At 37.5% G+C, this 26,716-nt stretch overlaps 1 protein-coding gene and 1 long non-coding RNA gene across 5 annotated transcripts in view; one reads left to right on the top strand and one right to left on the bottom strand.

Moving 5' to 3' along the window:
* Nucleotides 1–26,716, bottom strand: part of NELL2 (neural EGFL like 2) — a 408,634-nt gene that overhangs the window by 344,314 nt on the left and 37,604 nt on the right. The window contains exons 1-3 of one of the 4 annotated variants that reach the window (XM_058743046.1): nucleotides 4,529–4,630; nucleotides 3,703–3,788; nucleotides 3,134–3,262 (exon numbers count right to left, since the gene is read on the bottom strand). In XM_058743046.1, the coding sequence (XP_058599029.1) occupies nucleotides 3,134–3,262; nucleotides 3,703–3,757 (184 nt within the window). In that variant the 5' untranslated portion in view covers nucleotides 3,758–3,788; nucleotides 4,529–4,630. Of the gene's footprint in view, nucleotides 1–3,133; nucleotides 3,263–3,405; nucleotides 3,506–3,702; nucleotides 3,789–4,191; nucleotides 4,348–4,528; nucleotides 4,631–26,716 lie in introns of those variants that run through there. The other 3 variants (XM_058743049.1, XM_058743047.1, XM_058743048.1) reach the window with 3 other exon arrangements.
* Nucleotides 4,684–26,716, top strand: part of LOC131519730 (uncharacterized) — a 56,486-nt gene continuing 34,453 nt past the window's right edge. The window contains exon 1 of the long non-coding RNA XR_009265762.1: nucleotides 4,684–5,041. This is a non-coding gene — a long non-coding RNA (uncharacterized LOC131519730). The remainder of the gene's footprint in view (nucleotides 5,042–26,716) is intronic.

The following is a 26,716-nucleotide window of genomic DNA, read 5'->3' as shown; positions in this document are numbered from 1 at the left end:
GAACATTATCTTTACAAATATTTCCTAGACTTTAAACAAGGTAAGTAGGTAGAATTCTATCTACAATTACACTAGTCCTTAAGATTTCAGAACTCTTTACAAGCCTTCAGAGGTCTTTTTCATTGTCAGCATTCAGTCCTCTATTTTTTAAAAATGTAATATATTTTTGTGGCTATGAGTCAGACTGAAGCTAGAAATACTTAGATTTTGATGTAGATTCCAAACTGTTGCTTGGATACTTTTTCCTTTTGAAAATGATTATAACTGGCACACATAAAAAGCCACATTTATTAAAGGATGATCTAATTTAGCATCTTCTTACTTCAATTTCCAATTCAGCTACAAATCAAATTTCAACAACAACAAAACAATTTTAGTGATACTAAATTTTTAGTGATACAGTTGCTATTATGATAAAAACCAGATATGACTTGGAAATATATTCCCACTTGCTTTTATTATTATATATAATAAAATAATTATTAATATAGATTCATATTGCACAATAATTTACAAAAGTTATTTTATAGTTTCAAAAAGCACTGAATTACAAGCATCTTAAATAGCACCACAGAGAATAATGAAGTAGTCAAAAGGAGAAGCAATATTAAATGAGCAAAAATCATTGGGAAATTATATGCTGAGGTTTCTTTATTTCAAAGCTAAGAGACAAAAGAAGATGGTTTTATCACTGCAGGAGAAATTTAATGGTTCAAAATCTCTTCCATCTATATAGAACATATTTGATAGCACAAAGTAACTTATCTGATAGGTTCATGTGAAATCTGAGAGCATCTCACAAGTTTTGTAATTTGTTACCATCCTATGATATTTGACACACTATACGAAAATATCTGCAACACCCTCAATTGACCATAAATCAAATCCATCAAATCTTCAGAATCTAAAAGCTTTTGTCTCTCTAAAAGCCATGGAATCCCCGTGAAGCAGTAGGAGTTAGAAGTGGCTTCTTAACAATATTTTCTAATAGGAGAGAAAAGATATTTCCAAGGGAATGCAGAACTACCAAGCAGAGCCAAAGATCCACCTGTTGTCAATTGATAATCTAAATCTCAGAATAAAAGAAGTTAGTAGAGCATAATCAATAGATCAGTAACATATGCCTACTGAGAACACAGCAGGTAGCAAATACTTGCTGATTGATTGGCTATAAGAAATAAAGCTCATAATTTGGCAGGAAATGAAATTTTACATCTTCAGTTCTCAAAAACTAGATTTGTTAGGCATTTACTCAGTGCAGGGCTTAGTACCAACAAGGAAATAAAATCAATTCATTGATATGCATTGATAAGTAGTTACAATGGACAATTCATTTGCAACACAATGCCTACCTTGATGAACTGGCAATTTAAATAAAGATGAATACTAAATATTGCTTTAAAAAAATTAACCAGGAAAAGATATTTGTGCCTTGAGACTATTTCCTAGAAATTGTCTAATTGTCTAGCATGAGAACATAAAATCACAGTCCTGAAGGTTTCTAGTTGTGACAGCTCAGATACTCTTCTGAGAAAACTAAGAACACTAGTATAATTTAAAGGAGCTTTGGAAATTTTAAGGGCACTTCAACATCATTTGTTTATTAGGAGCGTTAGCTTCTGTAAAGCTTTTCAGTTACTCAGATTAGCAGTCCTGAAATAACTTCGCTTCCAGTTCACAGGGACTGAAAATCAGAGGTTTTAAAAAGAAGAAAAAACCAGAAGCTTATCCCTAATGATACTTCTCTTCCATTTTGTGAATTTTGCTGACAGTCTAGTTTTATTTCCTTTATTAGATTTAGTCATTCTTTTTAAAGGATTCGATAGCTAGGCTGCACCTCTACCCCTCCCCTCAAAAGACGTTTCAGTAAATAAAATATCATCACAAATATTTATCACAATAGAAATAGTTAGTGGGCTCACCATAATTAAAACAGAAAATGACATTTTTTATAAGAGTAAGCTTGTTTTAAATAACTGCAGCACATGTCAATTTCCTCCTTTTCCCGTTGTAAGCTTTAGTGCTACTGTCCATGGTGACACATACTGGCTATGTCAGGCAACAACACCACCACAGAGACATTCAAGTTTTATTTTATTTCTGTTTCTTGGTGGCAGATTTGTTGAAGTGGTTTTATTTTGCACATCCAACTCTTTAGTAATTATGAAGCCATGGCACCAAAATCACACAAGAAAACTCAGGGTGGCTAGTTTAGTCAGTTCATCAGCTATGTTAAGCCAAACTTCATTTCTCTTTTACCTTCATCTGTACTTCACCATATATGAAACGAATCTTTCTGTATGTGTTTAGCTACCTTTTAGAATCTCATATTACAAATCAAGCAATATTCAAAAGCTTTGGTAAATCAAAGGTGACAGCTTGATGTATTGAAATTTGCTTCAAACTATACTTTTATATATAAATTATGATGTAGACATTCGTGTATGGCCAACATCCACTGACTTAAAAGAAAAGTTTTATTATATTAAGTATACAATTAATGGTGATACAAGATATACCTTTGAATTAAAATTTATTTGAAAGATTTTCAAAATCATATTTAAGAGAATATTATTCTTTCTCATTGTTAGAGTAGAATCATGATCTTTCAATAAGAAATCGTTTTACATATAGTATGTTTGTGATATACAGTAGATAAAATTATTGAGAGGTATTCATTTTTCCAGAAAGCTACTCCACATAAAGAAATACCTCCCAACCAGGCACCATTGTACCTGGAACTTTCAGAGAGCAGTGTCTTAACTAAGATTAAGCTATCCTATTTTCTACCTAAATCAATTTCACCCAAATGAGGCGTTTGTGCTATAATTCATTGTTCCCCAGACTCTAAAATCAACCATCTGCCATCGGAGTTTCTGTACAGTAATTAAGGAACTATCCATTAGAACTGGCAAGAGTACAAAGTAAGGAGGTGGGGGCGGGAGGGAAAAACCAAACCACTTAAAAAGAGATGGAAGGTGTGTGTCTGTCACGTTAACCCCTCCATATCTCAGGTCCAGATTACTGTCATCATCCATGAGGCAATACAGAAGTTAGGAGGAGCTGCGAGGCCAACTCCCTCCTGGGTTATCGGAACTGAAACCGCACTGGGGACTCGGCGCGCACTCCATACCTTGAAAGAGAAAGGCTTTCGTCCCATTATGCAGCCCGGGGACCTGGCGCACTCCAGTCGTGGACTCCCCAAGTTCTAACTCTGTTAAGACGTCAATCTGTAGAGAGGGGTCCACACCAAGCCCCCAAACTGGTAGGAGGGTGGGGGAGAAAGAAAAACCTCCATCAAAATGCAAGCCTCTTCCTCCAGGGCAGCAAAGAACCGAGTCTAAGAGATAATAATTGGGAACTGATGAGGGAGGCGACTCCCTCCTCCGCCGTGCGAAGCCTTACCTGAGATCAGCAGCCAAGCTTTAAATAGCGGAGCACCCAGTCCCATTTCCCTGACCTACTTTAAACCCCTCTCGGTGCAAAGTTCCCCCTCGGCCCTCAGACCCCGGACTAGGGGTGTGACCCGCCCTAGCGTCTCCAAGGCAAGCACAGAAAAATCCAAATACAAACCCACCCCTACTCCAAGCTTCCCACTCCAGACCTACTTTGGATTGAGGAAAAGCAAGGCGTCCCCAACTAGCTCCGGCTGCCCCCAGGCGGGGGCCATCCCATCCCCCGCCCCATCTCTGGGCCACTCACCTGCTCCGAGACCGAAGATCAAACAGAATGTTCTCAGTAAGACCCAAGACTCCATGGTGTGGATCTGCTCAGTCCATCGTCTCCCTCTTTAAAAAATAAAAATGAAAATAAAAATCGAAGAGGTTCTCGGAATCAAGCGGGAAAATAGCGTTTGTGTCTCCTGCCGCTGCCTCGCATTTACTGATTAGTAGGATTAATATGAATTGGTTCCCTAAGAAAAAAATGGGAGGACACCCCAGGCACGTGAAGAACTTGGACCCTCCAATGCGCACATCATTCCCACACGCAGAGCCGAGGCGGCAGCGCCGGCAGAGCCGGGGGCCCAGAGGGAGGGGTCGGGCTCGCCCGGGGGCTGCTCCGCCGGAAAATTAGCTCCGGAGCTGAATAAAAGCAGCCGAAGTCACGACACCCCCAGAGGAAGGGAGGCGGCCCCAAGAAAGCCGGGGGTGAGACTGCCCCGCACCCGCCCGTCTTCCCCACCGCGCGAACCTGTTGTAAAAGCAGAGACAATGGAGAGAGCGCCGGAGACGCGCGGAGGAGAGACGGCTCCCCCGGAGCGGGAGGGGCAGGCCCGGGGAGGCGGGGAGACCAGGAGCGGGGAGGGACCGCCGAGGGCTAGGCCAGGCGCTCCGCGTCCCTCTCCAGCACGGGGCTCCTTGGTCTCCAAGCCCCGTCTAGCGAGCCCCGGAGCTGCTGCAGCCCCGCCCTCCTATCCCCCCCACCCGACCCCCGCCCTCACTCGCTGGCCCCGGGGAAGCCAACCTCCTTTTGGGATCGAAAGATCTAAATTCAAGGTGCTAAGTTGATGGGCGGTCTTTGCTCTCACCCCTTGATTTGGGACGCGTATCTTGAAAGACAGACGGGAGAGAAAGGACCACCCAGTCGCAGAAGGCAAGGCTAGGAGACGCGCTCGCCCGCCCTTTAGGCAAAGGAGGGAAGCCCGCGTATTGTGTACTGGGCTCCGAAACAGCCCCGGGGACTGGAAAAGGAACTCCCTCTCTGGGGCATGCGGCGGAGGGCTGCCAAAGCCTGCTAGACTCTCCTGGTGGAGCCGGACGAAGTAGAGAGAGACAGGGGGAGGCGGGAGGCGAGCCTGGAAATCCCTGCGAGCCCTAGCGGAGAGGTTCCCTGCCCGGGGCGGGGCGCTGGAGAGCTTCCCAGACACTGAAGGCGTCGGGGAGAACTTATCCTGGAACTGCTGGACAGCTCCGGGACCTAGAGCGCCCCCTGCCAAACAGCGCCGAGAACCGGACTCTTGGTTCTCCAGGACCAGCACACAGCAGGAGACAAGGGCAGCAGAGCGAGTGTGCCTGTCCACGCTGAAAAGAAGAAATGATAGGTAGGTGGATAAATGGATGGATGGATGGATGGATGGACGGACGGATGGATCCATGCATGCATAAGAGAAAGAGAGCAGAGAGAGAAGAGAGAAATAAGCGGAAGGCAGAGCCTGGGCAAGAAAGAAGAGCGCCCCCCGCCCATTGTTGACCACACTCAAGCACTCAAGCAGGCTCTACACACCCTTCCCACCTACACGCTAGGACAGTAACAGCGAGGTCATTTGAGGTCTAATTCTCAACGCGCAAAAGTATATTCAAGGTCAATTGCATATATTTTTCAACACAGCCCTAAAATTCTGAGGTAAATCTCAACAAAATTCAATGCCCATATTGAAAAGAATTTCAAAAGTGATTAAAATGTTAATTGCTCCAAAGATTGAGTTTCTTAACTTTCCATCCAAATGGATTCTGAATTCTCTAACAGGATGCTGCACAGCTAGTTACCAAAATAACTATAGGGTACAGTCTGAGTCTCCAGTAGAGAAATATGTACTATATTATACTGTAATGGGATGAGGGGGATGTTTTAGCTCTATTCTTGGAATTTTTAAGGAAAAAAAACAGAATCTGGACATTTTTTCAGTTTAATTTTTAATTTTCTCTATCAAATTTTCCACTTAAATCTATTTGAAATTTTTTAAACTTTAAGAAAGAAATATTCCAGTACTTACATGAAGTATTGTATGAAATTTCCTAAATTTGAAAAAAAAAACCATAATCTAGTTGAATTGATTAATTCAAAGGAAATTATTCATCAGGAAAATAAAGATTTTTCTATAGGAGTACATCAAAAATATTGGATTGTAATAAGTATCTATAAATGTTACATAAATTTCAGATAATGGAATTATTTAATATTCTAATAAGAAGGAAAAGTAAATATACATATACATACATATTTACATGTAGAAGTTCTCCCAACCAATATGTACTCAACCAAATCACAGAATCAGGAATACTCTCCAATCTCTCTGATGCTCACCTCTTATATGCTGAAAGCTGATGGTCAGTAAGCTTATCTCTAGCCTCCCCCCCCCCACTTATGCTCTCTCCAGAAGAGTGGTATTTAGTATCCAAAATTATTGCAGTTGAAACTGCTACTATAATTATGTGACCTAATTAAAGTAATGGAAGCCATTAAAATATGACTACAGAGAGAGACAGAGAAGAGTGAGCTATTTCTATAAAACTAAAGTATAAAGCTTTGGAAACCTGTAAGAAAGGTGAGTCATTGTATTAGGTACGGCAGGGTTATCAGCCTGAGTAGGGGTTCTCAACTTTGGAGCTATGGACATTTTAAGGTTGGACACTTCTTTGTTAGGACTGTCCTGTGCCTTGTAAGATGATTAATAGCATCCCTGGTCTCTATCCACTTAATGCCAGTATTTTCAATATTTCATTTTATCTATATGTCCTGTAATTATACCTTTTTGTGTAGCTTCTTAAATTGATGCTCTAGGGAATACAACATACATACTTAACTTTTCACCATTTCCTCTATGGTAGATGAAGTATGAGGTAGTCTCTATGCTACCACTTCCATTGGAATGTGGAAACTTTACCAGGATATTGGTCCTTTTATCTTCCTTTATGTTGTTGTTGCCTTATGTATTAAATCAGCATACACTGAAACTTCCTTCAGATAATGTCAAAACGTTTGCTTGAAGTCACTGTGGGAGGCATAATAATGGCCTTCCCCACCCTCCAAAAATACATGTCCTAATCACTAGAACTCGTGAATGTTACCTTACCTAGTAAAGGGATATAAGGTTGAGGATGGAATTAAGATTTCTATTCAGGTGACTTTAAAATAGATTATCCTGGATTGTTTGGATGTGACCAATAAAATCACAAAAGTCTTTACATGTGCAAGAGAATGGCAGAAGAGTTCAGAGTGGCCTAAAATGAGAAGAATTTGTTTTGCTGTTGCTGTCTATGCAGATGGAAGACTACAGAAGGACTGTGAGCCTAGGTATGTCAGTGTACAGCCTCAAGAAGCTGGAAAATATGAGAAAAAGGATTCCCCCTACATCCTTGGAGCAGAACAGAACCCTGCCAATACCTTGATTTTAGTCCAGTGAGATTCATTTGAAGCTTTTGAGCTACAGAACTATAAAATAATAAATTTTTGCAGTTTTAATCCACTAACTTTGTGGCAATTTGTTTCAGCATTCACAGAAAACTAAGGTAAATACTCACTACATAATGAAAAGTTCAATTGAAATAATAGATTCTACTGACCCTGAAAGGATTCCCTTCTACCATATACAAAGCTAAACAAAATGTTTAATATTTTTTTATTCATAAGAAGAAAGAGGGGCTTCTGGCTGCCTCTGTCGGTTGGGCGTCTGACTTCGGCTCAGGTCATGATCTCGCGGTTTGTGAGTTCGAGCCCTGCATCGGGTTCTGTGCTGACAGCTCAGAGCCTGGAGCCTGCTTTGGATTCTCTGTCTCCCTCTCCCTTTGCACCGTCCCCTGCTCATTCTCTGTCTCTCTCTGTCTCAAAAATAAATAAAACATTAAAAAAAGTTTTAAAAAAAAAGAAGAAAGAAAATTCTCAGATGCTATGAGGAAAAAAGTAGGTGGAGATTGGCAGAGAAAGAAGTAGCCAATTCAATGATTGGGCGAGGGCAGGACATAGGGCTTCAGACTCAATGGGGGCTCTAAGACAATGGGGTAGGATTTTAATATCCACACAAGAACTGGAAACAATGAATTATGGCCAAAGCCAGAAGAGATGAAGGTGTTAATGGTCCCCCTAATAAAAATAGGAAGCTTTGAAGGATTATACTGTATATAAAAAGAAACTTTAAAAATTTTGTACATTTGTCTAAGATGTGACAAAAGTGCCTTCCAGCTGCACATGACCACAGGTGGAAAATAAAGTCATCTATAATAAATGTCAAATCTCAAGCCTTGCCACTTGCAGACACACAGTATAAAATTACACTCCCTACTGGTGTAGGAATTCTACAGACAGAAATTAGAATAAGACCCACAGAGTGTCCTGAAGAAGAAAATGTAAAACTTCTATTAAGGGACCTTCCAGCACCTTTAGCATGTGAGGAAAATTTCTGATGAGGATAAGATCACAATATAATAATATTAATAATAATAACAACAACAACAACGACGACAACAACACTGGAATAAAGTACCATGAAAGACAGTCAGGAGACACCACACAGAAAAAGACCATTAATATCTCATGAACTCAGAATATCATAAAAATGTGAAAGTATAAAATAAGTATGTTAAATGATTAAATTTTTTTGTGAAGGAATAGAAAAAAAAATAATGAAAGAATAGAATTGTATGAGAAAAGATTAGGCAGATTTCAAAGGAAATCAAATAGAACTTCTGGAAATACAGGTATATTTAAAAACAATATTTAAAAAACATTGGCTAGGGGCGCCTGGAAGGCCTTAGTCAGTTCAGCACATGACTCTTGGTTTTGGCTCAGGTTATGATCTCGTGCTTTGTGAGTTGAGGCCTGCATTGGGCTCCAGGCTGACAGTGCGGAGCCTGCTTGGGATTCTCTTTCTCCCCCTTTCTCTGCCCCTCCCCCGCTTTCTTTCTCTCCCTCTCAAAATTTAATAAATAAACTTTAAAAAAATGGCTATAAAAAAAGCAGCAGATAAAATAGACCTGAAAATTAGTGAACAAAAAAATTGGAGAACAAAAATTGAGAACTAGAATGCACCAAGAATGATAAGATGAAACACACAAAAAAATCTATGAATATTAGAGTTAGAAGATCCAACACAAACAACTTAGAGATATGGAATAAGAGACTAGAGAGAATGGAAGCAGACACTGTTATAGGAAATGTTTAAGCAACAAGTAAAAATCTTTCAAAAATTAAAGATATGAGATTCTAATTCTGGGTAAGAGGGAATAAGCACACTCCCCTCTCTCTCTCCCATTGAATGCTATCGAATCTGGACAGAATGCATGTAGTATTTGAGGACTCAGAAAATTAAATAGCAGCAGGCAAACTGAGAAAGAAGACCAGAGTTTGAAGTACAACCATACTGGCACTGAGTACTTCTAAGAATAAACCGCCACCCAAGTCACAGACTGCCTATAAAAGGCTAGTCAAAATTTGCAGTCTAAATCCAATTGAGGCATTTGCCTGCTTGAAAAAAAAAAGAAAGAAAGAAAAAAAGAAAAAAAAAGACATTCTCTATAGTACTGAACAAAACTCAGAGTCTCATAACATAATATTAAAATATTCAGGGGGTGCCTGGGTGGCTCAGTCAGTTAAGCATCTGTCTCTTGATCTCAGCTCAGGTCATGATCTCATGGTCCGTGAGGGTGAGCCCCACATCAGGCTCCGTGCTGACCTTGAGAACCCTACTTGGAATTCTCTCTCTTGCTCTCTGTCTCTCTTATTCTCTCACTCTCTCTCTCTCAAAATAAATAAATAAACAAAATTAAAATATTCAGGATATAATCTGAAATTATTTAGCATATGAAAAACCAGGGAAATTTCAACTTATGTGAGAAAAATATAATCAACAAACACTAATGCCAAGATGACACAGACATTGGAATTTATTTAAAAAAAAAAAGACATTAAAGAGCTATTACCAAAATGCTCCCAAAAAAATAAAGGCAAATACTCTTGAAACAAATAAGAAGACAGAAAGTGGTAGCAAATAAATAAAAGTAGAAATTTTAGACCTGAAAAGCATAATAACCAAAAATTTTAAACTCATTAAAATGAGCTCAGTACTAGAGATGACAGAGGAAAGAGTGAGCTTGATAGGTCAATTGAAATTATCCAATCTGAACAACAGAGGGAACAATTTTTTAATTAATATAGCAGCAGAAATTTGTGAGATGAAATCAAAAGGACACTATTTCATCAGAATCCCGAGAGAGTTCAATACCAAAATAAGTATTTCAAGAAATAATGGCCTAAGACTCCTTGAATTTGTCAAAATATGTAAACTTGTGCATTCAAGGAGCTCAGTAAATCCCAAAGAGGATAAACTCAAAGTTATCCATGACCAACCATATCATAATTAAACTGCTGAAAACAATAAAAAAAGAAAACTATCACAAAGGAAAAAACATTGAAAGCAATCAGAGAAAAATGACACATTATTTATAGGGAAGCAACAATTTAAATGAATACAGACTTCTCATCAGAAACCACAAAGGCTAGACGGAGGGGAATAACATTTTTTAAAGTGTTCAAGAATACTGTCATCCCAGAATTCTGTATCTGGTGAAAATATCCTTCAGGAATAAAGATGAAGGAAAAAAATATTCTCAGATGAAGAAAATCTGAAAGCAATGGTTGTCAGCAGGCCTACTTTGAAAGAATTGCTACAGGAAGTTCTTCAAACAGAATGGAAATGATAACTGAAAGACAACTAGCATATCAGAAATCAAGAAATAGCAACAGAAATGGTAAATATCTAGGTAAACATAATAGACTATTCTTTTCTTGAGTATTGTAAAATATGTTTGATGGTTGTATTCGTTTTCTATTACTGGTATAACAACCACAAATTTAGCAGCTTAAAATAATACAAATTTATGATCTTACAGTTCTGTAGGTCATAAATCTGATACTGGTCTCATCAGGCTAAGCTCAAAGTGTTGATAAGGTTGTATTCCTTTCTGAAGTCTCTAAGAAAACCCTTTTTCAACTTCTAGAGAGTGCATTCTTTGGCTCATTACCCCCTTCCATCTTCAAAGCCAGCAACAGCAGACTAAATCCTTCTGACAGTGCATCCTCTGTTTCTCTGACTACAGTTTGGAAAGGTCCTCAGCTTTTAAGCACTTACATGCTGACATTGGGGTCATCTGGATAATCTAGGATAATTCCTCCACCTGAAGGCCCTTACCCTTAATCATTTGTACAAAGTCCTTTTTCATGTCAGGGGACATATTCACAAGTTCTGGGGATTAGGGTGTGGACATCTATAAAGAGACATTCTTCTGGTTATCATACTGATTGAAAGAATTATTTTAAAATTGTCTAAAGGGAGGGGCACCTGGGTGACTCAGTCCATTAAGTGTCCAACTTCAGCTCAGGTCATGATCTCGTGGTTTATGAGTTTAAGCTATCATCTGTCTCTGTGCTGACAGCTCAGAGCCTGGAGCCTGCTTGAGATTCTGTGTCTCCCTATCTCTCTGCCCCTCCCCTGATCATGCTGTCTCTCTCTCTCTCTCTCAAAAATAAATATTAAAAAATATAAATTAATTAATTAATTTAATAAAGTAAAATTGTCTAAAGGGGTTTCAAACTATATATATTTAATGTATAAAACAATCACAACATAAAGAGATGAGGATAAAGGAACCAATATGGTGGTAAAGTTTCTATATTCTAATTGAAGTGGTAACATATGAACTCTAAGTAGACAGGAAAAATTAAGTAGTATATTTTATTCTCTAGAACATTAATTTAAAAAGTTATACAAAGATATAGTTAAAAAATACAATAGATGACCTGGAATATGAAAAAATATTCAAATAACTTGAAAGAAGGCAGGAAAGGGTAAAGACAAGTAGAAGGAATAGAGACAAAAGACATAATAAAATTGTAGACCAAAATCCAAACATATCAATAATGGCATTAAATATAAGTGGTTTAAACACAACAATTAAAAGACCATGGTTGTCAGAATGAACTTGAAAAATATAACACAACTATATGCTATTAAAAAATTCATTTAAAATATAATGTGGTAAATTTAAGGCAAAAGGAATAAGAAAAAAATATACTATGCAATCATCAATCAAAAGAAAGTTCAAGTGGTTATATTAATGTCAAAAAAGTAAACTTTAGATCAAAGAAAATTACCAGGGAAAAAAGAGGTACATTACACAACAATAAAAGGATGAATTTACAAGAAGACATAATAATCATAAGTGTGTCTGCACATAATAGCAAAGCTTCAAAATATATGAAGCATTTGCCCTAGAGAAATGGTGACAGAACTGAAGGAAGCAACTGACAAATCCACAATTCTGTTTAGAAACTTCTTACATTCCTCTCTCATAATCAATGGAAATCTCTAGTCCCAGATAATTCCAATGCCAATTCCACCAAACATTTAAATAAGAAATAACATCAGGAAGACACAAATCTTCCACAAAATAGAAGAGGTAGAAACAATTCTCAACTCTCTTTAAAAGACTAGCATTACTCATACCAAAACCAAAGACAACGAAAAACAAAAAACAAAATAGAACATAGAACACGTATCTTTTGAACATACATGCAAATCCTCAACAAAATATTAGTAAATCAAATCAAACAATATGCAAAAAGAACAACAAACATTCCACGCTCTGAGCTGTCAGCACAGAGCCGTATGTGGGGCTCAAACTCACGAACCGTGAGATCATGACCTGAGCCGAAGTCAGACGCTTAACCGACTGAGCCACCCAGGTTCCCCTGATTCAACACTTTAAAATCAATCAATGTTTGGGGCGCCTGGGTGGCTCAGTCGGTTAAGCTTCCGACTTCGGCTCAGGTCATGATCTCATGGTCCGTGAGTTCAAGCCCCGCGTCGGGCTCTGTGCTGACAGCTGGAGCCTGGAGCCTGTTTCAGATTCTGTGTCTCCCTCTCTCTCTGACCCTCCCCCATTCATGCTCTGTCTCTCTCTGTCTCAAAAATAAATAAACATAAAAAAAAATAATAAAATAAAATCAATCAATGTAATCTGCTACTTTACAATCTAAAAAATATAAATCACATGATCATATCAATTGATGCAAGAAAAGCATTTGACAAAATTCAACTATTGATGACAAAATAAATAACCCACTTGTGACATAAAAATAGAAGGGCATTTCTCCACTTGATCTTAGCCAAAAGGCCGAGAAGCAATAGAAGGGCATTTCTCAATTTAATAAAGGATATTTTAAAAGACCCTGCATTAACAAGCCAAGAAAAATAAATAAAAACCATTCAGGTAGGAAAGGAAGAAATAATAATTTTTTTCCCTAGACAATTTGGTCATCTACATTTAAAAATTCCAAAAGCATCTTTGAAAAAGCTATTCTTTTTTTTTTTTTTTTTGAAAAAGCTATTCTAATAGCTATTAGAACTAGTAAGTGAATTTAGCAATGTTACAGAATGTAAGGTCAACAATACAGAAATCAGTTGTGTGTCTACATGGTTGAAAGGAATCATTGAAAATATAAATAGGGGCGCCTGGGTGGCGCAGTCGGTTAAGCGTCCGACTTCAGCCAGGTCACGATCTCGCGGTCCGTGAGTTCGAGCCCCGCGTCAGGCTCTGGGCTGATGGCTGGGAGCCTGGAGCCTGTTTCCGATTCTGTGTCTCCCTCTCTCTCTGCCCCTCCCCCGTTCAAGCTCTGTCTCTCTCTGTCCCAAAAATAAATTTAAAAAAACATTAAAAAAAAGAAAATATAAATAAAAAACAATACCATTTATAATAGCATTAAAAGACAAAAATGCAAATGGATAAATCTAACTATAGACAAGATTTAACACTGAGAATTATGGAACATTGCTGATGGAAATTAAAGGAGGTCTAAATGGATGAAAAGATTTATCATGCTCATTGATAAGAAGATTTCATGTTAAGGTATCAATAATGTAGGTCTACTTATATAGATCTACAGATTTAAGACAATTCCAGCCAAAATACCAGTAGGCTACTTGATAGCAATTGATAAGCTGATTCTAAAATTTATATGTAAAGGCAAAGAAAATAGAAAAGCCAAAAATAATTGAAAGAGAGAAAAATTAGCGGTGCCTGAGTGTCTCAGTCAGTTAAGCATCTAACTTCAGCTCAGATCATGATCTCATGGTTCATGGGTTCCAGCCCTGCATCTGTCTCTGTGCTGACAGCTCAGAGCCTGGAGCCTGCTTCAGATTCTGTGTTTCCCTCTCTCTCTCTCTGCCCCTTTCCCATTCACACTCTGTCTCTCTCTCTCTCTCAATAATAAATAAACATTAAAGAAAAAGAGAAAAATTAGAGGATTCACACCATTTGACTTCAAGCTTCTATAAAGCTATACATCAACACAATATTAGGATGAGGACAGACATATAAATTAATGGAATAAACCAAAGAGCATAGGAATAGACTCACATATATGCTTCTTGATTTTTTATGAAAGCATAGATATTTCAACGGATAATTTATAATTTTTTAAATTTTAATTCCAGTATAATTAACATACAGTATTATATTAGTTTCAAGTGTACAATATAGTTTCAGCAATTCTATACATTACTCGGTGTCATCATGATAAGTGTACTCTTAATCCCCTTCACCAATTCACTCATTACCTCGCCCACCTCCCCTCTGGTAACCATAAGGATTTGGGGGCAGTTTGGGGGTGGGGGGTTGTTTTGTTTTCATAGAGAGAGCACACACACAGACAGGGGAGTAGGGCAGAGAGAGAGAGAGAGAATCTTAAGCAAACTCCACACTCAGCGCAGAGCCCAAAGTGGGGCCCAATCCCACAACCCGGGATGATGACTTGAGCAGAAATCAAGAGTCAGACACTCAACCAACTGAGCCACCCAGACTCCCCTCTGGTAACCATCACTTTGTTCTCTGTAGTTAAGAGTCTGCTTTTTGGTTTATTTCTTTTTCTCCTTGTTCATTTGTTTCTTAAATTCCACATATGAATGAAATCATATGGTATTTGTCTTTCTCTGACTGACTTACTTCACTTAACATTATATTCCCTAGACCCATCCATGTTATTATAAATGGCAAGATTTCACTACTTTTTATGGCTGAGTAATATTCCATTATATATAATATATATAATATATTATATATATATCACATCTTCTTTATCTACTCATCTAGATATAAATGATAATTTTCAAAGTTTCATTTATTTAAGTAATCTCTATACCCTACATGGGACTCCAACTCACAACCCTGAGACCAAGAGTCGCATGCTTTTCCTACTGAGCCAGCCATGTACCCAGATAAATGATAATTTTTTAACAATGATACTTGAACATATATTTAATAAAGGACTTCTAATGAAATGATATAAAGAACTTTTATATTTCAATAAGACAAAAAATTCAATTAAAAAAGAAAACAAAATATTTAGACACTTTACAAAAAGAGATATATAGATGGCAAGAAAGTACATGGAAAGTTCCCCACATCAGTACTCATTAAGAAAACCCAAATTAAAATCACAGTGAGATACAGAATTAACAGAATGGCTAAAATTAAACAGACTGTCATTTCCAAGTGCCAATAAGATGCAGACTGACATAAACTCTGACTCTTTGCTGGAGGGAATCAAAATGGTACAGGTTTTTTGGAAACCTGTTTAGAAACTTCTTATAAAGTGAAATACTCACTCTTGGGTATTTATTCTAGAAAAATAAAATCAGATTTCCTCAAAAAGGCCCATCTCTGAATGTTTATAGTAGCTTTATTCATTTTAACCAAATGTAGAAATAGCACAAATGTCTATGGACTGATAAATGGATAAATGAATTGTGATAAATTCATACGATGGAACACTACTTAGCAATGAAGTACAATGAACAATGAAAGCAGGCAACAATATGTTTCTTCCACACATTGACTGTCACAAAGCCTGGGATGATGATGGAGTGATTCTGGACTCTTTCCCTGTTCCCTTCGTTTTACATTAACAACCATCAGAGGGGGTGCCTCGGTGGCTCAGTCGGTTAAGTGGCTGACTGAGGCTCAGATAATGATGTCGGGGTTCATGGGTTTGAGCCCAGTGTCTGGACTCTGTTCTGACAGCTCAGAGCCTGGAGCCTGCTTCAGATTCTGTGTCTCCCTTTCTCTCTGTCCCCCTCCCCCCCAGCTTGCACTCTATCTCTGTCTCTCTCAAAAATAAACATTAAAAAAAAAATCATCAGAGTATCTTGGTTTCTACTCCAGGGCTCAAGGCAGAGTGGTTCAGATTTGCTTAGCCAACCACACACTCAGACATCTCCCTTACTCCACATGTAGCTTGAAAGGGCCTCACACTTCAAGACTATTTATGAGGTTTTGTTGAAACAATAGGACCACAGAAAATAATAAAATGATTCTGGAAGTAGAATTGGACTAAGCACAGTACAAAGAGAAAAAGGAGATTGATAATATTAAATAGCAAAAAGAAAAAGTGTAAAAGCAAAAAGATCAGCATAAAGAGGCAGTATCTCAAAGGGAGAATGATACGAAAAAAGGATGGTAAGTGGGGAAAATAGAATTTTTATAACAAAGATGCCCTTCCTTCCACAGCACACTCTTGCTCACTTGTGACAGTGGAAGGTAAAAGAGATGCCCACTGGGGACATGAGAGAAGGTTAGCTTTCAGTCAACATTCCTTATATTCTCTACACATTTTGAACTACTCACACACCTCAACTGAAACTTTCTAAGAAAAATAAGACAAATGTTGTTTCAAACAGTTCTAGAGACAGCATAGTGAAAGATACAAGCTTGGAACTTGCTCAGAAGCTTTGGGTCAAGGCTTTGTCCCACCTCTTTCCTGAGCCAAACACAACCTCCCTGCACCTGCTTTAAGGATAGCATAATAACTAAAGCCTATCTATCCCAGGGCTGAGGAGGGTCAAGTCCACTTAAAAAATCGTTACGCAGTATTTAAACGCAAGTTCTTCCTGTTGTCATATTAAACTATGCCACATCAGGGTTGGCCTGTTTATGTCATTCACCTTAGTGATTCAGTTATCATAATGCAAAATAATGCTGATTAAAATTAGTCCATAGGAATAAGCAAGGAAAAGAGAACTGGAAATGTGATTATGGTTAATGAACTATTGTGAGCCTTTTTGGTTAAAATATATATATAGTGTTCTGAGCACAGCACTGATTTACTGCCTTATCAAATGATATCAGTCTCCAAGAGCTATGAGTCACTGGTTTAAAAACTTATCCCACCACACAGCCCTTATTTTTAACTGCCAATGGACAAGCAGAGTGAGCATTGGGTGCTTTTGCCAAAACACTGCAATACTTACTGTTCATCTAAACAGAATAAAGCATCCACGTGGACCCAGCCAGTCTGCTGGCTTCTGGCCTTACTTAAGGTTTTCTATTAAAAGACAGGGCTTTGTCTAGCATTAAGAGACAAAGTAACCCTCCTTAGAAGGGCTAAAGGCTAGCATATTCTTAGTGACATCCAAAAGCTAGTTTTACTTAGATTTCTCCCTTCACCCTATAAACTCACCTCCAGAAATGGTAAATATAGACATCATAAGAATTTCATTTTCAAAGGAAGAGTTTTATTTGGTTCTGCCACTGCTATCATCAGAAATCATTCTCTTTTTTTTTTCAAAGGCTATACAGAACCCACACCTTAAAGAACATCTCTTAAATTCAGACCTCAAGACACAATAATTCAAAATCCTCCCTGACTCATCACATAATTCTTACTAGTGCTTAGCTACTGACATTAGAATCTTCTTTTCGATGAACATGTAGTTGCTAGATGGAAAGTCCAGAACATGTTTCCCAAATACATGGCTTGAGAACAAAGATAAGTTTATGTTAGTATCTTCAGAGTCTGGCAGGGACCCAGAATCAGCGTGAGCTCAGCCAAAGTATCTGTGCACAGATATCATCAAACCCTCTGACAGGAAGAAATGCTTCAAGAGTTCTGTCACCATGCCAGGGCCAGCCTCTATTTCCAGCTTTACTGTCTTGGCCAAAGGCTGGAGCTGAGAATGCAAACTGAACGACAGAGTTGCTGAGTGAGCAGGAAAAGAAATGTGCGAGTGGTGAGGGGTGCTGGGGCCATCCTTCTTTCCCTGTGCAGGCTGACTGTTAACATTCACAGTGCTAAGTAAGGGACTTGCTGGGAAGACTGGCCATCACTTACAATCACAGCAGAAGCTGGGGAAGTTCTAATTTTGCACACCAAGACAAAGACGAGTCACGTAATTTGTTCAAAATCACACAACGAATTAATTTCAGAGCCAGCGCATAAGATTCGTTGTCTTAATTTATTCATTTACTCAACAGGTATTTGTAGAGGTCCACCTACGTGATAAGCACCAGGCTCTGTGCCTCAGATGAGCAAATCTCAACCATGGTCCAGGCACACTTGGGCAAAAGAGTCCTTATGAACAGCCACAGACTAATCTAAAAATATAACTGCTGCCACTAGATCTTCTGAGAAAAGGATATGCCATCCCCTTGGACTTTCATGAACAGCTACATGAAATGTTGCCTAGGGCCAACCTATACTCCTCTGACCAAATCTTTCACTATCTCCCCCACTTACTCTCTCCAGCACATCTTGGGTGTTCCTTGAACCAGCCCAGTATGTTCCTGCCTCAGGAATGTCACATACCCAGTTTTTGCTGTCTGCAATGCTCTTCCCCCCCCCCCATCCCCCAGCTGCTTTACTTCTTTCCAACGTCACCTTCTCACCTTCTTGGTGAGGTCTTCCCAAACAATCTGATTTCCAATTGCAAAACCCCCCAACATACATACCAAGCACTTCCTAACCCCTCCCTTAATTTATATTTATGATATATTTACTTGTTTATTGCCAATGCACCCCCCCTCACTCCATGACCTAAGCTCCATTTTTACAGGTGTATTTACTGCTTTATTCTTAATACTTACAACAGTGCTTGGCACATTGTAGGTGTCAGGAAATATTTGTTGAATACAAGAATAATGAATAAAAACATGCCTACTATGTGTCTGGCATGTAGTAAGCATTCAATAAATGGTAGCTACTATTAGAATTTGCTATAGTGAAATTATGCAAGCTATTGATCAAGAGGACAAAATCCTCTAGGGCATGGAAAATCTCCTTGTTAACTTCTACAGAGCATTCTTCCTAGTTGCTAAGATGTAACAAAAGCCTGCTTCTTTTATCTTGAGATCACTACTATACATTCAAAATGGGTTCAACAAATGATTTTTTTATGGAGATCTTAAGTTTCTGAGCAAAACCTCCTGTGTAAAATTCGCAGCAGTTTTGTATCATAATTTTTTTTAGCAACGAAAAGAAATTGACAACTTATTTTCGCTTGTTATTTATCTCAGTACTTCGGGTTGTTATTGATTGTACATAAGAATATGCCTCAAATGCCTCCAACTTAGGATAAAGCACATTCTTTTTTCATTTCATATTTTTTTCCATTGTCTTTAGTTTCCTCCCTCATACACAGCAAATTGTATCACTGTGACTGACAACTATTTTGCCAACATTTCAGGTATGTTTTTCAACTTTTTGCTTTTCTATTCTCTTTATCCACACATCAAATTTTTTTTTCCTTTTGGCTTGACTACTGTTGTATCCTGTTTCATTCTGAAGATGATATGTTATTTTAATTGACAAAACACAGGTGTTCAAAATAGTAATTTTATTTTCTGTACCTCATATTCAATTTAAGACCTCATTTTTCCCTGATGAAAACATAACTCTGTTATTGAGTGCTTCCTACGTGTCAGACATTGTTGTAAGAGAATCATCTCACTAATTCTCATATTAGTCCAATGAGATACCCATATTACAGAGGAAGAAAGTCAGGTACAGAGAAGTTAAATATCTTCACTAGGGTCATATAGCTGATAGTGGGAGACCTGGGATTCATATATAGGTGGTGTGATGCCAGAGTTGATTGTCCCAGCCACTCCACTACAGTGATCTCTTTTAAAAGTTGCTAGAAAATGCGATCCATATGCAATATGCATTCTTTTTGCAAGACGTCCTGGTAATGGGTCCTCTGTTCTCAGCTCAGCCATTGTCACGGTTGGAACTCATATTCATCAGGATCATGTCCCTTAAGAGCCAAAGCCTCTTATATTATTATTGTTGTTATTATTCTTATTTTATTTTTTTAATTCTCCTTAATTTTTGAATTTTGTTAATTCAATTTTTTTTTAAGTAAGCTCCATGCCCAGCATGGGGCCCAGTGTGGACCTTGAACTCAGGACCCTGAGATCAAGACCTGAGCTGAGATCAAGAGCTGGACTCATAACCAACTGAGCCACCCAGGCTCCCTTTAGTTCTGACTTTTTTAAGTGGTTATGTGTTACCACTTAAATTTTTTTTTACTTTATTTATAAATTTATTTATTTATTTATTTATTTATTTATAAAATTTATTTCTGATGAAATAAATAAATAGTTTTTATTTCCATGATTTTTTTTCTTCTGTGATCAGGATTCTATACAGTGAAAGCTTTTTCCACCTTTCCACTAGACTAAAAGCTCTGTAAGAGCAAGTCTTATGTCTATCTTATTCATAACTGTGCACTCAGAGCCAAGCATAATGCCAGACGTAAGTTTGGGGTTCAATGCATATTTCTTTGAACAAATTGAAATTGAATTTCCTCTCCCTTTTTTTATTCAATTTATTATATTATGATTCCATACTCCTGCCTTGAGAGAACCTCAGAATAATATATTCATTAAATATATAGATATATCTATATTTAATGAATATATATCTATATATTTATATAGATATAAATATCTATAGATATATCTATATATTTAATGAATATATTGGCAAAGTACACTACAATTGAAGACTGAAGACTTGTTTTCAAATATCTTTCAGAAATGGAATTAGCTTATCCCAATAGCATATTCATGATGCTGCAGTTTTCTTTCTCACCCCCAGTAATTGTTCAACATGGAGTAAGGCATCTGGCAAACTGGTGAGGCTGTCACCCAGTTGAGAGAACATGGGTGTGCTTCAGAGTAGGATTTAATTTTTGTCAAAGATGTGGGCACTTGAAGAAAGGAACAGCATGTGAAGGTGCATGAGTGAACAGTTTAGCGGGATACTGGAGTAGAGAGTAAAACATCACCAGACTGACAGACCACACTCCAGGTTTCTACCGCCAATTCTGCCACTTGTTAATTGGACAAGTCAATGGATCTCCATCACTGCCACCATGCCACCATCCTCATCACAGTCCTGAAAATATCTAACACATACAAAATGCCTACCAGCTTTCATGAATTACTTCATTCAGTCATTACAAAAGACCTATGAGGTAAAGACCATTATTATCATCATCAAACTAATGCAGATGAAGAAACCAAAGCATAGAGAAATTTAGTAACTTACCTAAGGTCAATATTAGGTAAGGGCACCACTGGACTTTAAATCTTAACAATCTAGGGGCACCTAGGTGGCTCAGTTAAACATCTGACTTTGGTTCAGGTCATTATCTCACATTTCATGGGTTCGAGCCCCATGTGGGCTCTGTGCTGATAGCTCAGAGCTGGAGCCTACTTCAGATTCTGTCTCCCTCTCTCTCTGCCCCTCCCCAACTTGCACACACATGCTCTCTCTCTCTCTTTCCCTCTCAAAAATGAATAAACATTAAAAAAATTAAATCCTAACAATCTAGTTTGAGGGGTGCCAGTCAGTTAGTGTCCAACTCTTGATCTCAGCTTAGGTCATGATCTCACTGTCATTGGATGGAGCCCCACATTAGGCTCTGCGCAGATGGCATGGAACCTGCTTGGGATTCTCTCCTTCCCTCTCTCTCTCTCTCTCTCTGCCCCTCCCCTGCTTGCCCACATGATTTCTTTCTTCAAAATAAATAAATCAACTTTAAAATGTTTTTAAAAATTAAATAAATAAATAAACAAACAAATATAAAAAATAATTTGAAGAAACCAATGCATGGAGAAATTCAGTAACTTAGATAAGGTCAACATTAGGTAGGGGCATAACTGGGCTTTGAATCTTAACAATCTAATTCTAATTCTTAAATCTAACAATCTAATCTAATTCCCAAACTCTCCATCAGTCCTTTCTATCAAACCCTTGTGAGACTCAAGTTTTCTCATGAGTTTTCTCTATCAGAAATTAAGTTAAATACATCAAGTCCTTCACAGCTCCAAAAGTCTATTATTCTAAATAAAACATAGCCAAAATAACCCTTCACATATTCAGTAATATACATACACATATAATCATGAGTTTGCTAATAATAATTTAGCATGAAAGGTCAGCTTCCCTTAAATGACAATTATTAACATCTGGGATCTGACCGATACTTCTTTATCGCTCAGAGCAGGCCAAGGTTGCACACAAGGAGCGATTACAGAAGAGGCACTATACTATCTTAAGGCAAGCTGGCTATAGGACTTGAGATGAGCTGTGCCCCTGTTCTCAGCATCTCAGCAAGTCAGACAGCTGGGGTCTCCGAAACCCCCTAACTGTAAATGTCTATCTAGCATCCTAAATGAGAGCAACAGCTATCATCGAACTTTCAAATGTTTTTCCTGCCTTTAGTCCTACATCCACAATCCTAAACCTGCCTACAGAAGTGTTTCTCAAACCATGGTGACAGACTGTTTTTTTCCAGTTTTATTAAAGTGACAGACTGATTTTTAATCTCTAATCCATTGTGAACCAACAGGTTAAAGATTTTCGATTTTATCTTTGCAAGGTATAATGAAATGAACTTCTAGAAAACTATGTTTTAAAAGCTATACAAACTCAACAGACCTAAAATTGCATTTCAATAAATCTAATCAGAACAAACATAACAGGAAAAAATTATAGGAGCCACATACATTGGTTATTGGAAGTATGTATGTTGAAGATTAAAATGGAGAATGTTGATTATACTCATAAGTTTTGTCATTCACAATCAAAAAACAAAAAGTTATAAAGGAAATAGCAATCCCCTGTATTAAATTGTTTTCCTCACACTTTGATGAACACTGTATATCAATAGTTGAACCTATTTTCTGCTTGTTAATTATCTAGGTTGGACTGATGACAATGCTACTCTCAGGGGATAATATACATCTATGTTTTGTTTTATTAACATTTATAACAAAGAAATCAGTTTCACAAAGTAAATTGACAAGAATGGATGAAAATGAATTAGAGTAATCTCAGGATATTTGTTTTTAATTTTTATCAAAAGTGAGGCAAGTAATGTTGTATATTCAAAATCCATCTTTAATCTTTTATCAGTAAACAGCTGCAACAATTTATCGTGTAAAGTCATGGTTAAATTTATATTATCTTTCAAAATTAAAAAGAATGTTTGAGCCACTATTTTTTTTGATGCTTGTGTCTTCTTTTGATACAAAGTAAAATTCCAAACATTTTAAGGCACTCACAGATGTGCAATGCCAAGGTCATCAATTATCTCCTTATACTTTCTGTTAAATTATGTAATATGTCATAAAAATTTATACAAATTATTCCTCTAAGCTTCTAACTCTCAATTTTACCCTTCAGTTTTATCTACTATCAAAATATATTTTGTATTCCTTTCTTGCATGGATATATTTAGGTCACTGAAAATACCAATGATGTCAGATATATAAACAAATTTATACTGTCCAGTTCACAACTTTAACATGTTGAGATTAAACCAGGTGCCTGAATGGCTCAGTCAGTTAAACTTCCAACACTTGATTTCGGCTCAGGTCATGATCTCACAGTTCATGAGATAGAGCCCCACATTGGGCTCTATGCTGACAGCATGGAGTGTGCTTGGGATTCTCTCTTTCCCTCTATCTCTCTCGCTTCGCCCCTACCTCATGCGCATGCATGCACATGCATGCACTCTCTCTCTCTCTCCTAATAAATAAATAAACATTAAAAAAAATAAAATAAAGGGCACATGGGTGGCTCAGTCTGTAAGGGTTTGACTTCGGCTCAGGTCATGACCTCTCAGCTCATGGGTTTGAGCCCCACATCAGGCTGCTGACAGCTCAGAGCCTGGAGCCTGCTTCAGATTCTGTGTCTCCCTCTCTCTCCCTGCCTCTCCCCTGCTAATGCTCTTTCTCTCTGTCTCTCTCTCTCTCTCTGTGTCTCTCTCTCTCTCTCTCTCTCTCAAAAATAAATAAACATTAAATTTTTTTAATAAAACAAAATGTTGGGATTAAAATGCTTTCTTATCTTACAGAAAGACTTAGAGATCCTTTCCTGGTTCAAATATTCTCAACAGAACTTTTTCCCTCTATAATCATTATAAGTCAACATGCAAAAACATTTTCTTATGATCAGTTTTCATACCATTCACATCATCACATAATAAAGAGAATAATGCAGTAGAATTAAAAACACCACCACCTTCACATAACTCAAAATGCTTACTATGACACTAAGCACACTGTATAGTTCAGCTGACATTTTTCTCATTAACAAGACTTTCTCAGTGAAGGAGAAATTATGTGAAAGTATTAAATTACAAGCTTTTCAATCTGGCTGTTTATTCCAGAACACTTGTCTATCATTGCAGCTGCACCATTAGAGGATACTTGCACATAAAACTTAAGCTATAAACCTCATTAGCTGACACTGGTCACATGCTTAGATATTGTGGTAATAAACAAAGTGCAATAAGTGTTGCAAATAAATTTGTTATTTATTTACCTCATGTAGACCCATTATAAACAGTTGAGAACTGGCACTACACCTTGATCTACAAAATTCCACAAATCTATATCTCACTCAGTTCTCCAATCTTGTCTCATGCCACTTTCCCCTCACTCCTTATACTTTGGTCATATATAAATACCCCGTGTTCTCTTCCCTTTTAAACTCTATACTCCTCCTATGATAATGTGTCATCTTTATACCTATTTAATGTCTATGTTCCCTTCTATAACATAACCACCATAGGAACAGAGGCCATGTCTACTTTCTTTTATCATGAAATGTCAAATGCCAGGAACACTGCAGGTGTTCAATAAATGTTCACTGAACAGAATTTTTCTACAGCAGTTTACAGAGTAGAGCCACAAAAATGTCTTATGTCTTTAGGAAAAAAATAAAAATAACATTTTCAGACTCATTAAGTAGCAAAGTGAAAAATGACCCCTCACTTTGGTAGTGTAATGCCTCCTCCTTCTAGGGACTATTTAGTTCTGAGCCCTCTGGAAGCAGACAAAGAAAAGGAATAAAAAGAGTAGGGGAGTAAAATAGGATGGGAGGGAAGGCAGAAACAAATGAATAAAGAAGGCAAACTGGGACAACAGTATAAAAGCAATTAAATTGCCTGTATTAATGACCTTTTCTTTATCTGGAATAGCTTTTCACCTCTCATTTTGCACTCCCACTCTCACCCCGTACCCAGCCCGATGAACTTCCATTCGTCTTTCAAGACTCACATGATTATCACCTCCCTTACACACACGCACACACACAGAGAGAGAGAGAGAGAGAGAGAGAGAGTGAGCGAGCTAGGGTTGGATGCTCCCATGTCTCTATTGCAAAAATTCTTCATATTCCTAGCACTCAGTATTCACCTCTGGTGCAATATAGACTATATCATTATTACAAAGTTATTTATTTGTCTATCTTTTCTCTACCTAGAATGTATCTTCCTTGAGGACAGAAATTCCTGTTCACCTCTGAGGTTCCAACACTTAGTTTACCACCTGACCCAGTGAAGATTTCAATATGTTTGCTGACATAATGAACGAATGAGGTTTATGTCTATTTTCCTGCCCATAAGAAGTCACACAGTGGAGGTGAGGGATAGGAGGTGAGGGAGAATAAGGAAGGAAAAAAAAAAAAAAGACTGAGTAGGGGATGGGGGATGGAACTTAGACCATATGGCAGTCGAAGGAACTCAAAGGTGAAGTAAATGAGGGAAGATATGTGGGAGAAAGGATAGATAAGAAAAAAGATGCACAAAACATTGTTGAATTGTCACAAAACACACTTTAATAAACTATGGAATTTTATCATATTGTCTTTTTCTCTTTACTTGAGTATCTTTGTTCTTTTGCTTATTCATATATTTTTTCAACAATAATTTATTGAAAACTTACTTTGTGGAAAGTGTTGTACTAGATTCTGCGAATATGGAGTTAGAAAACTGAGCTAGTGAGCAAGTCATTACAATACAGCATGACAAGAGCAAGAACAGAGGTTTATAGACAACAGAATAAGGGCAGAGGAAAAGGATATCTAAACCACCAGACCCTGCAGGTTCACCATATGGCTCATTTCAACACCTCAATAAAAGAGAGGATTCATACTGTATCAATCTTCCTGAAATGGGTTCCCAACACTATGTTTTGGGATGATAAAACATTCTGTGACTTAGAGTTTCTTTTCATATTTCTCAGTGTTGAAACTTAGAGTTTTGTCTTTAATCAGTTTTAATAACAACAAAAATATATCAGACTTTTCCAATTTAAGCCATCTTCTAAAGCTAAGCAGACAGGTGATTTTTCACATTTTGTGGATTACTTTTTATTTTTACTTTTCTATAGCAAAGAGATAAATTCTGTCCCACCTAAAGTAATGGGGAAAGTACTGGTTTCTAAACTTGTTAATTTCACTTTGCTGACATTTTGCCTTGAATTTATGACACAGATGAATGATAGTCTAATAGAATATATTTACTTAACCTGATGTACTAGCGTCAGTATTTGCATTACTGCCATTTCTGTAAAACCTCAAAATTCGAAATCTAAGGTATTCCCTTGAGTGTGTGATTTTTTAATTGGAAATCTGCTAATAATTAACATATCATAATTTACAAACCATACTAATTTAAAATCATTTAGTGCATACAGATAAAATAAATGTTTATCTAAGTTCATCTTTATACAAAAAGTTTACATTAAAAAAAATTAAACCTCAATTACATTCTGGTTTCTAAGATAGCATGATAACATGATGTAGAAGTTGAAAATGATGGTATTGCATATTGAATTTTCATTTAACTGATTAAACTGCTTGCTAGGGTTTTTTT

This window comes from Neofelis nebulosa, chromosome 8 (genome assembly GCF_028018385.1).
Source record: "Neofelis nebulosa isolate mNeoNeb1 chromosome 8, mNeoNeb1.pri, whole genome shotgun sequence".
NCBI classification, from domain to species: Eukaryota; Metazoa; Chordata; class Mammalia; order Carnivora; family Felidae; genus Neofelis; species Neofelis nebulosa.
The sequence above is the reverse complement of the archived record's forward strand: the minus strand, read 5'-3'. Positions and strand labels throughout refer to the sequence as shown.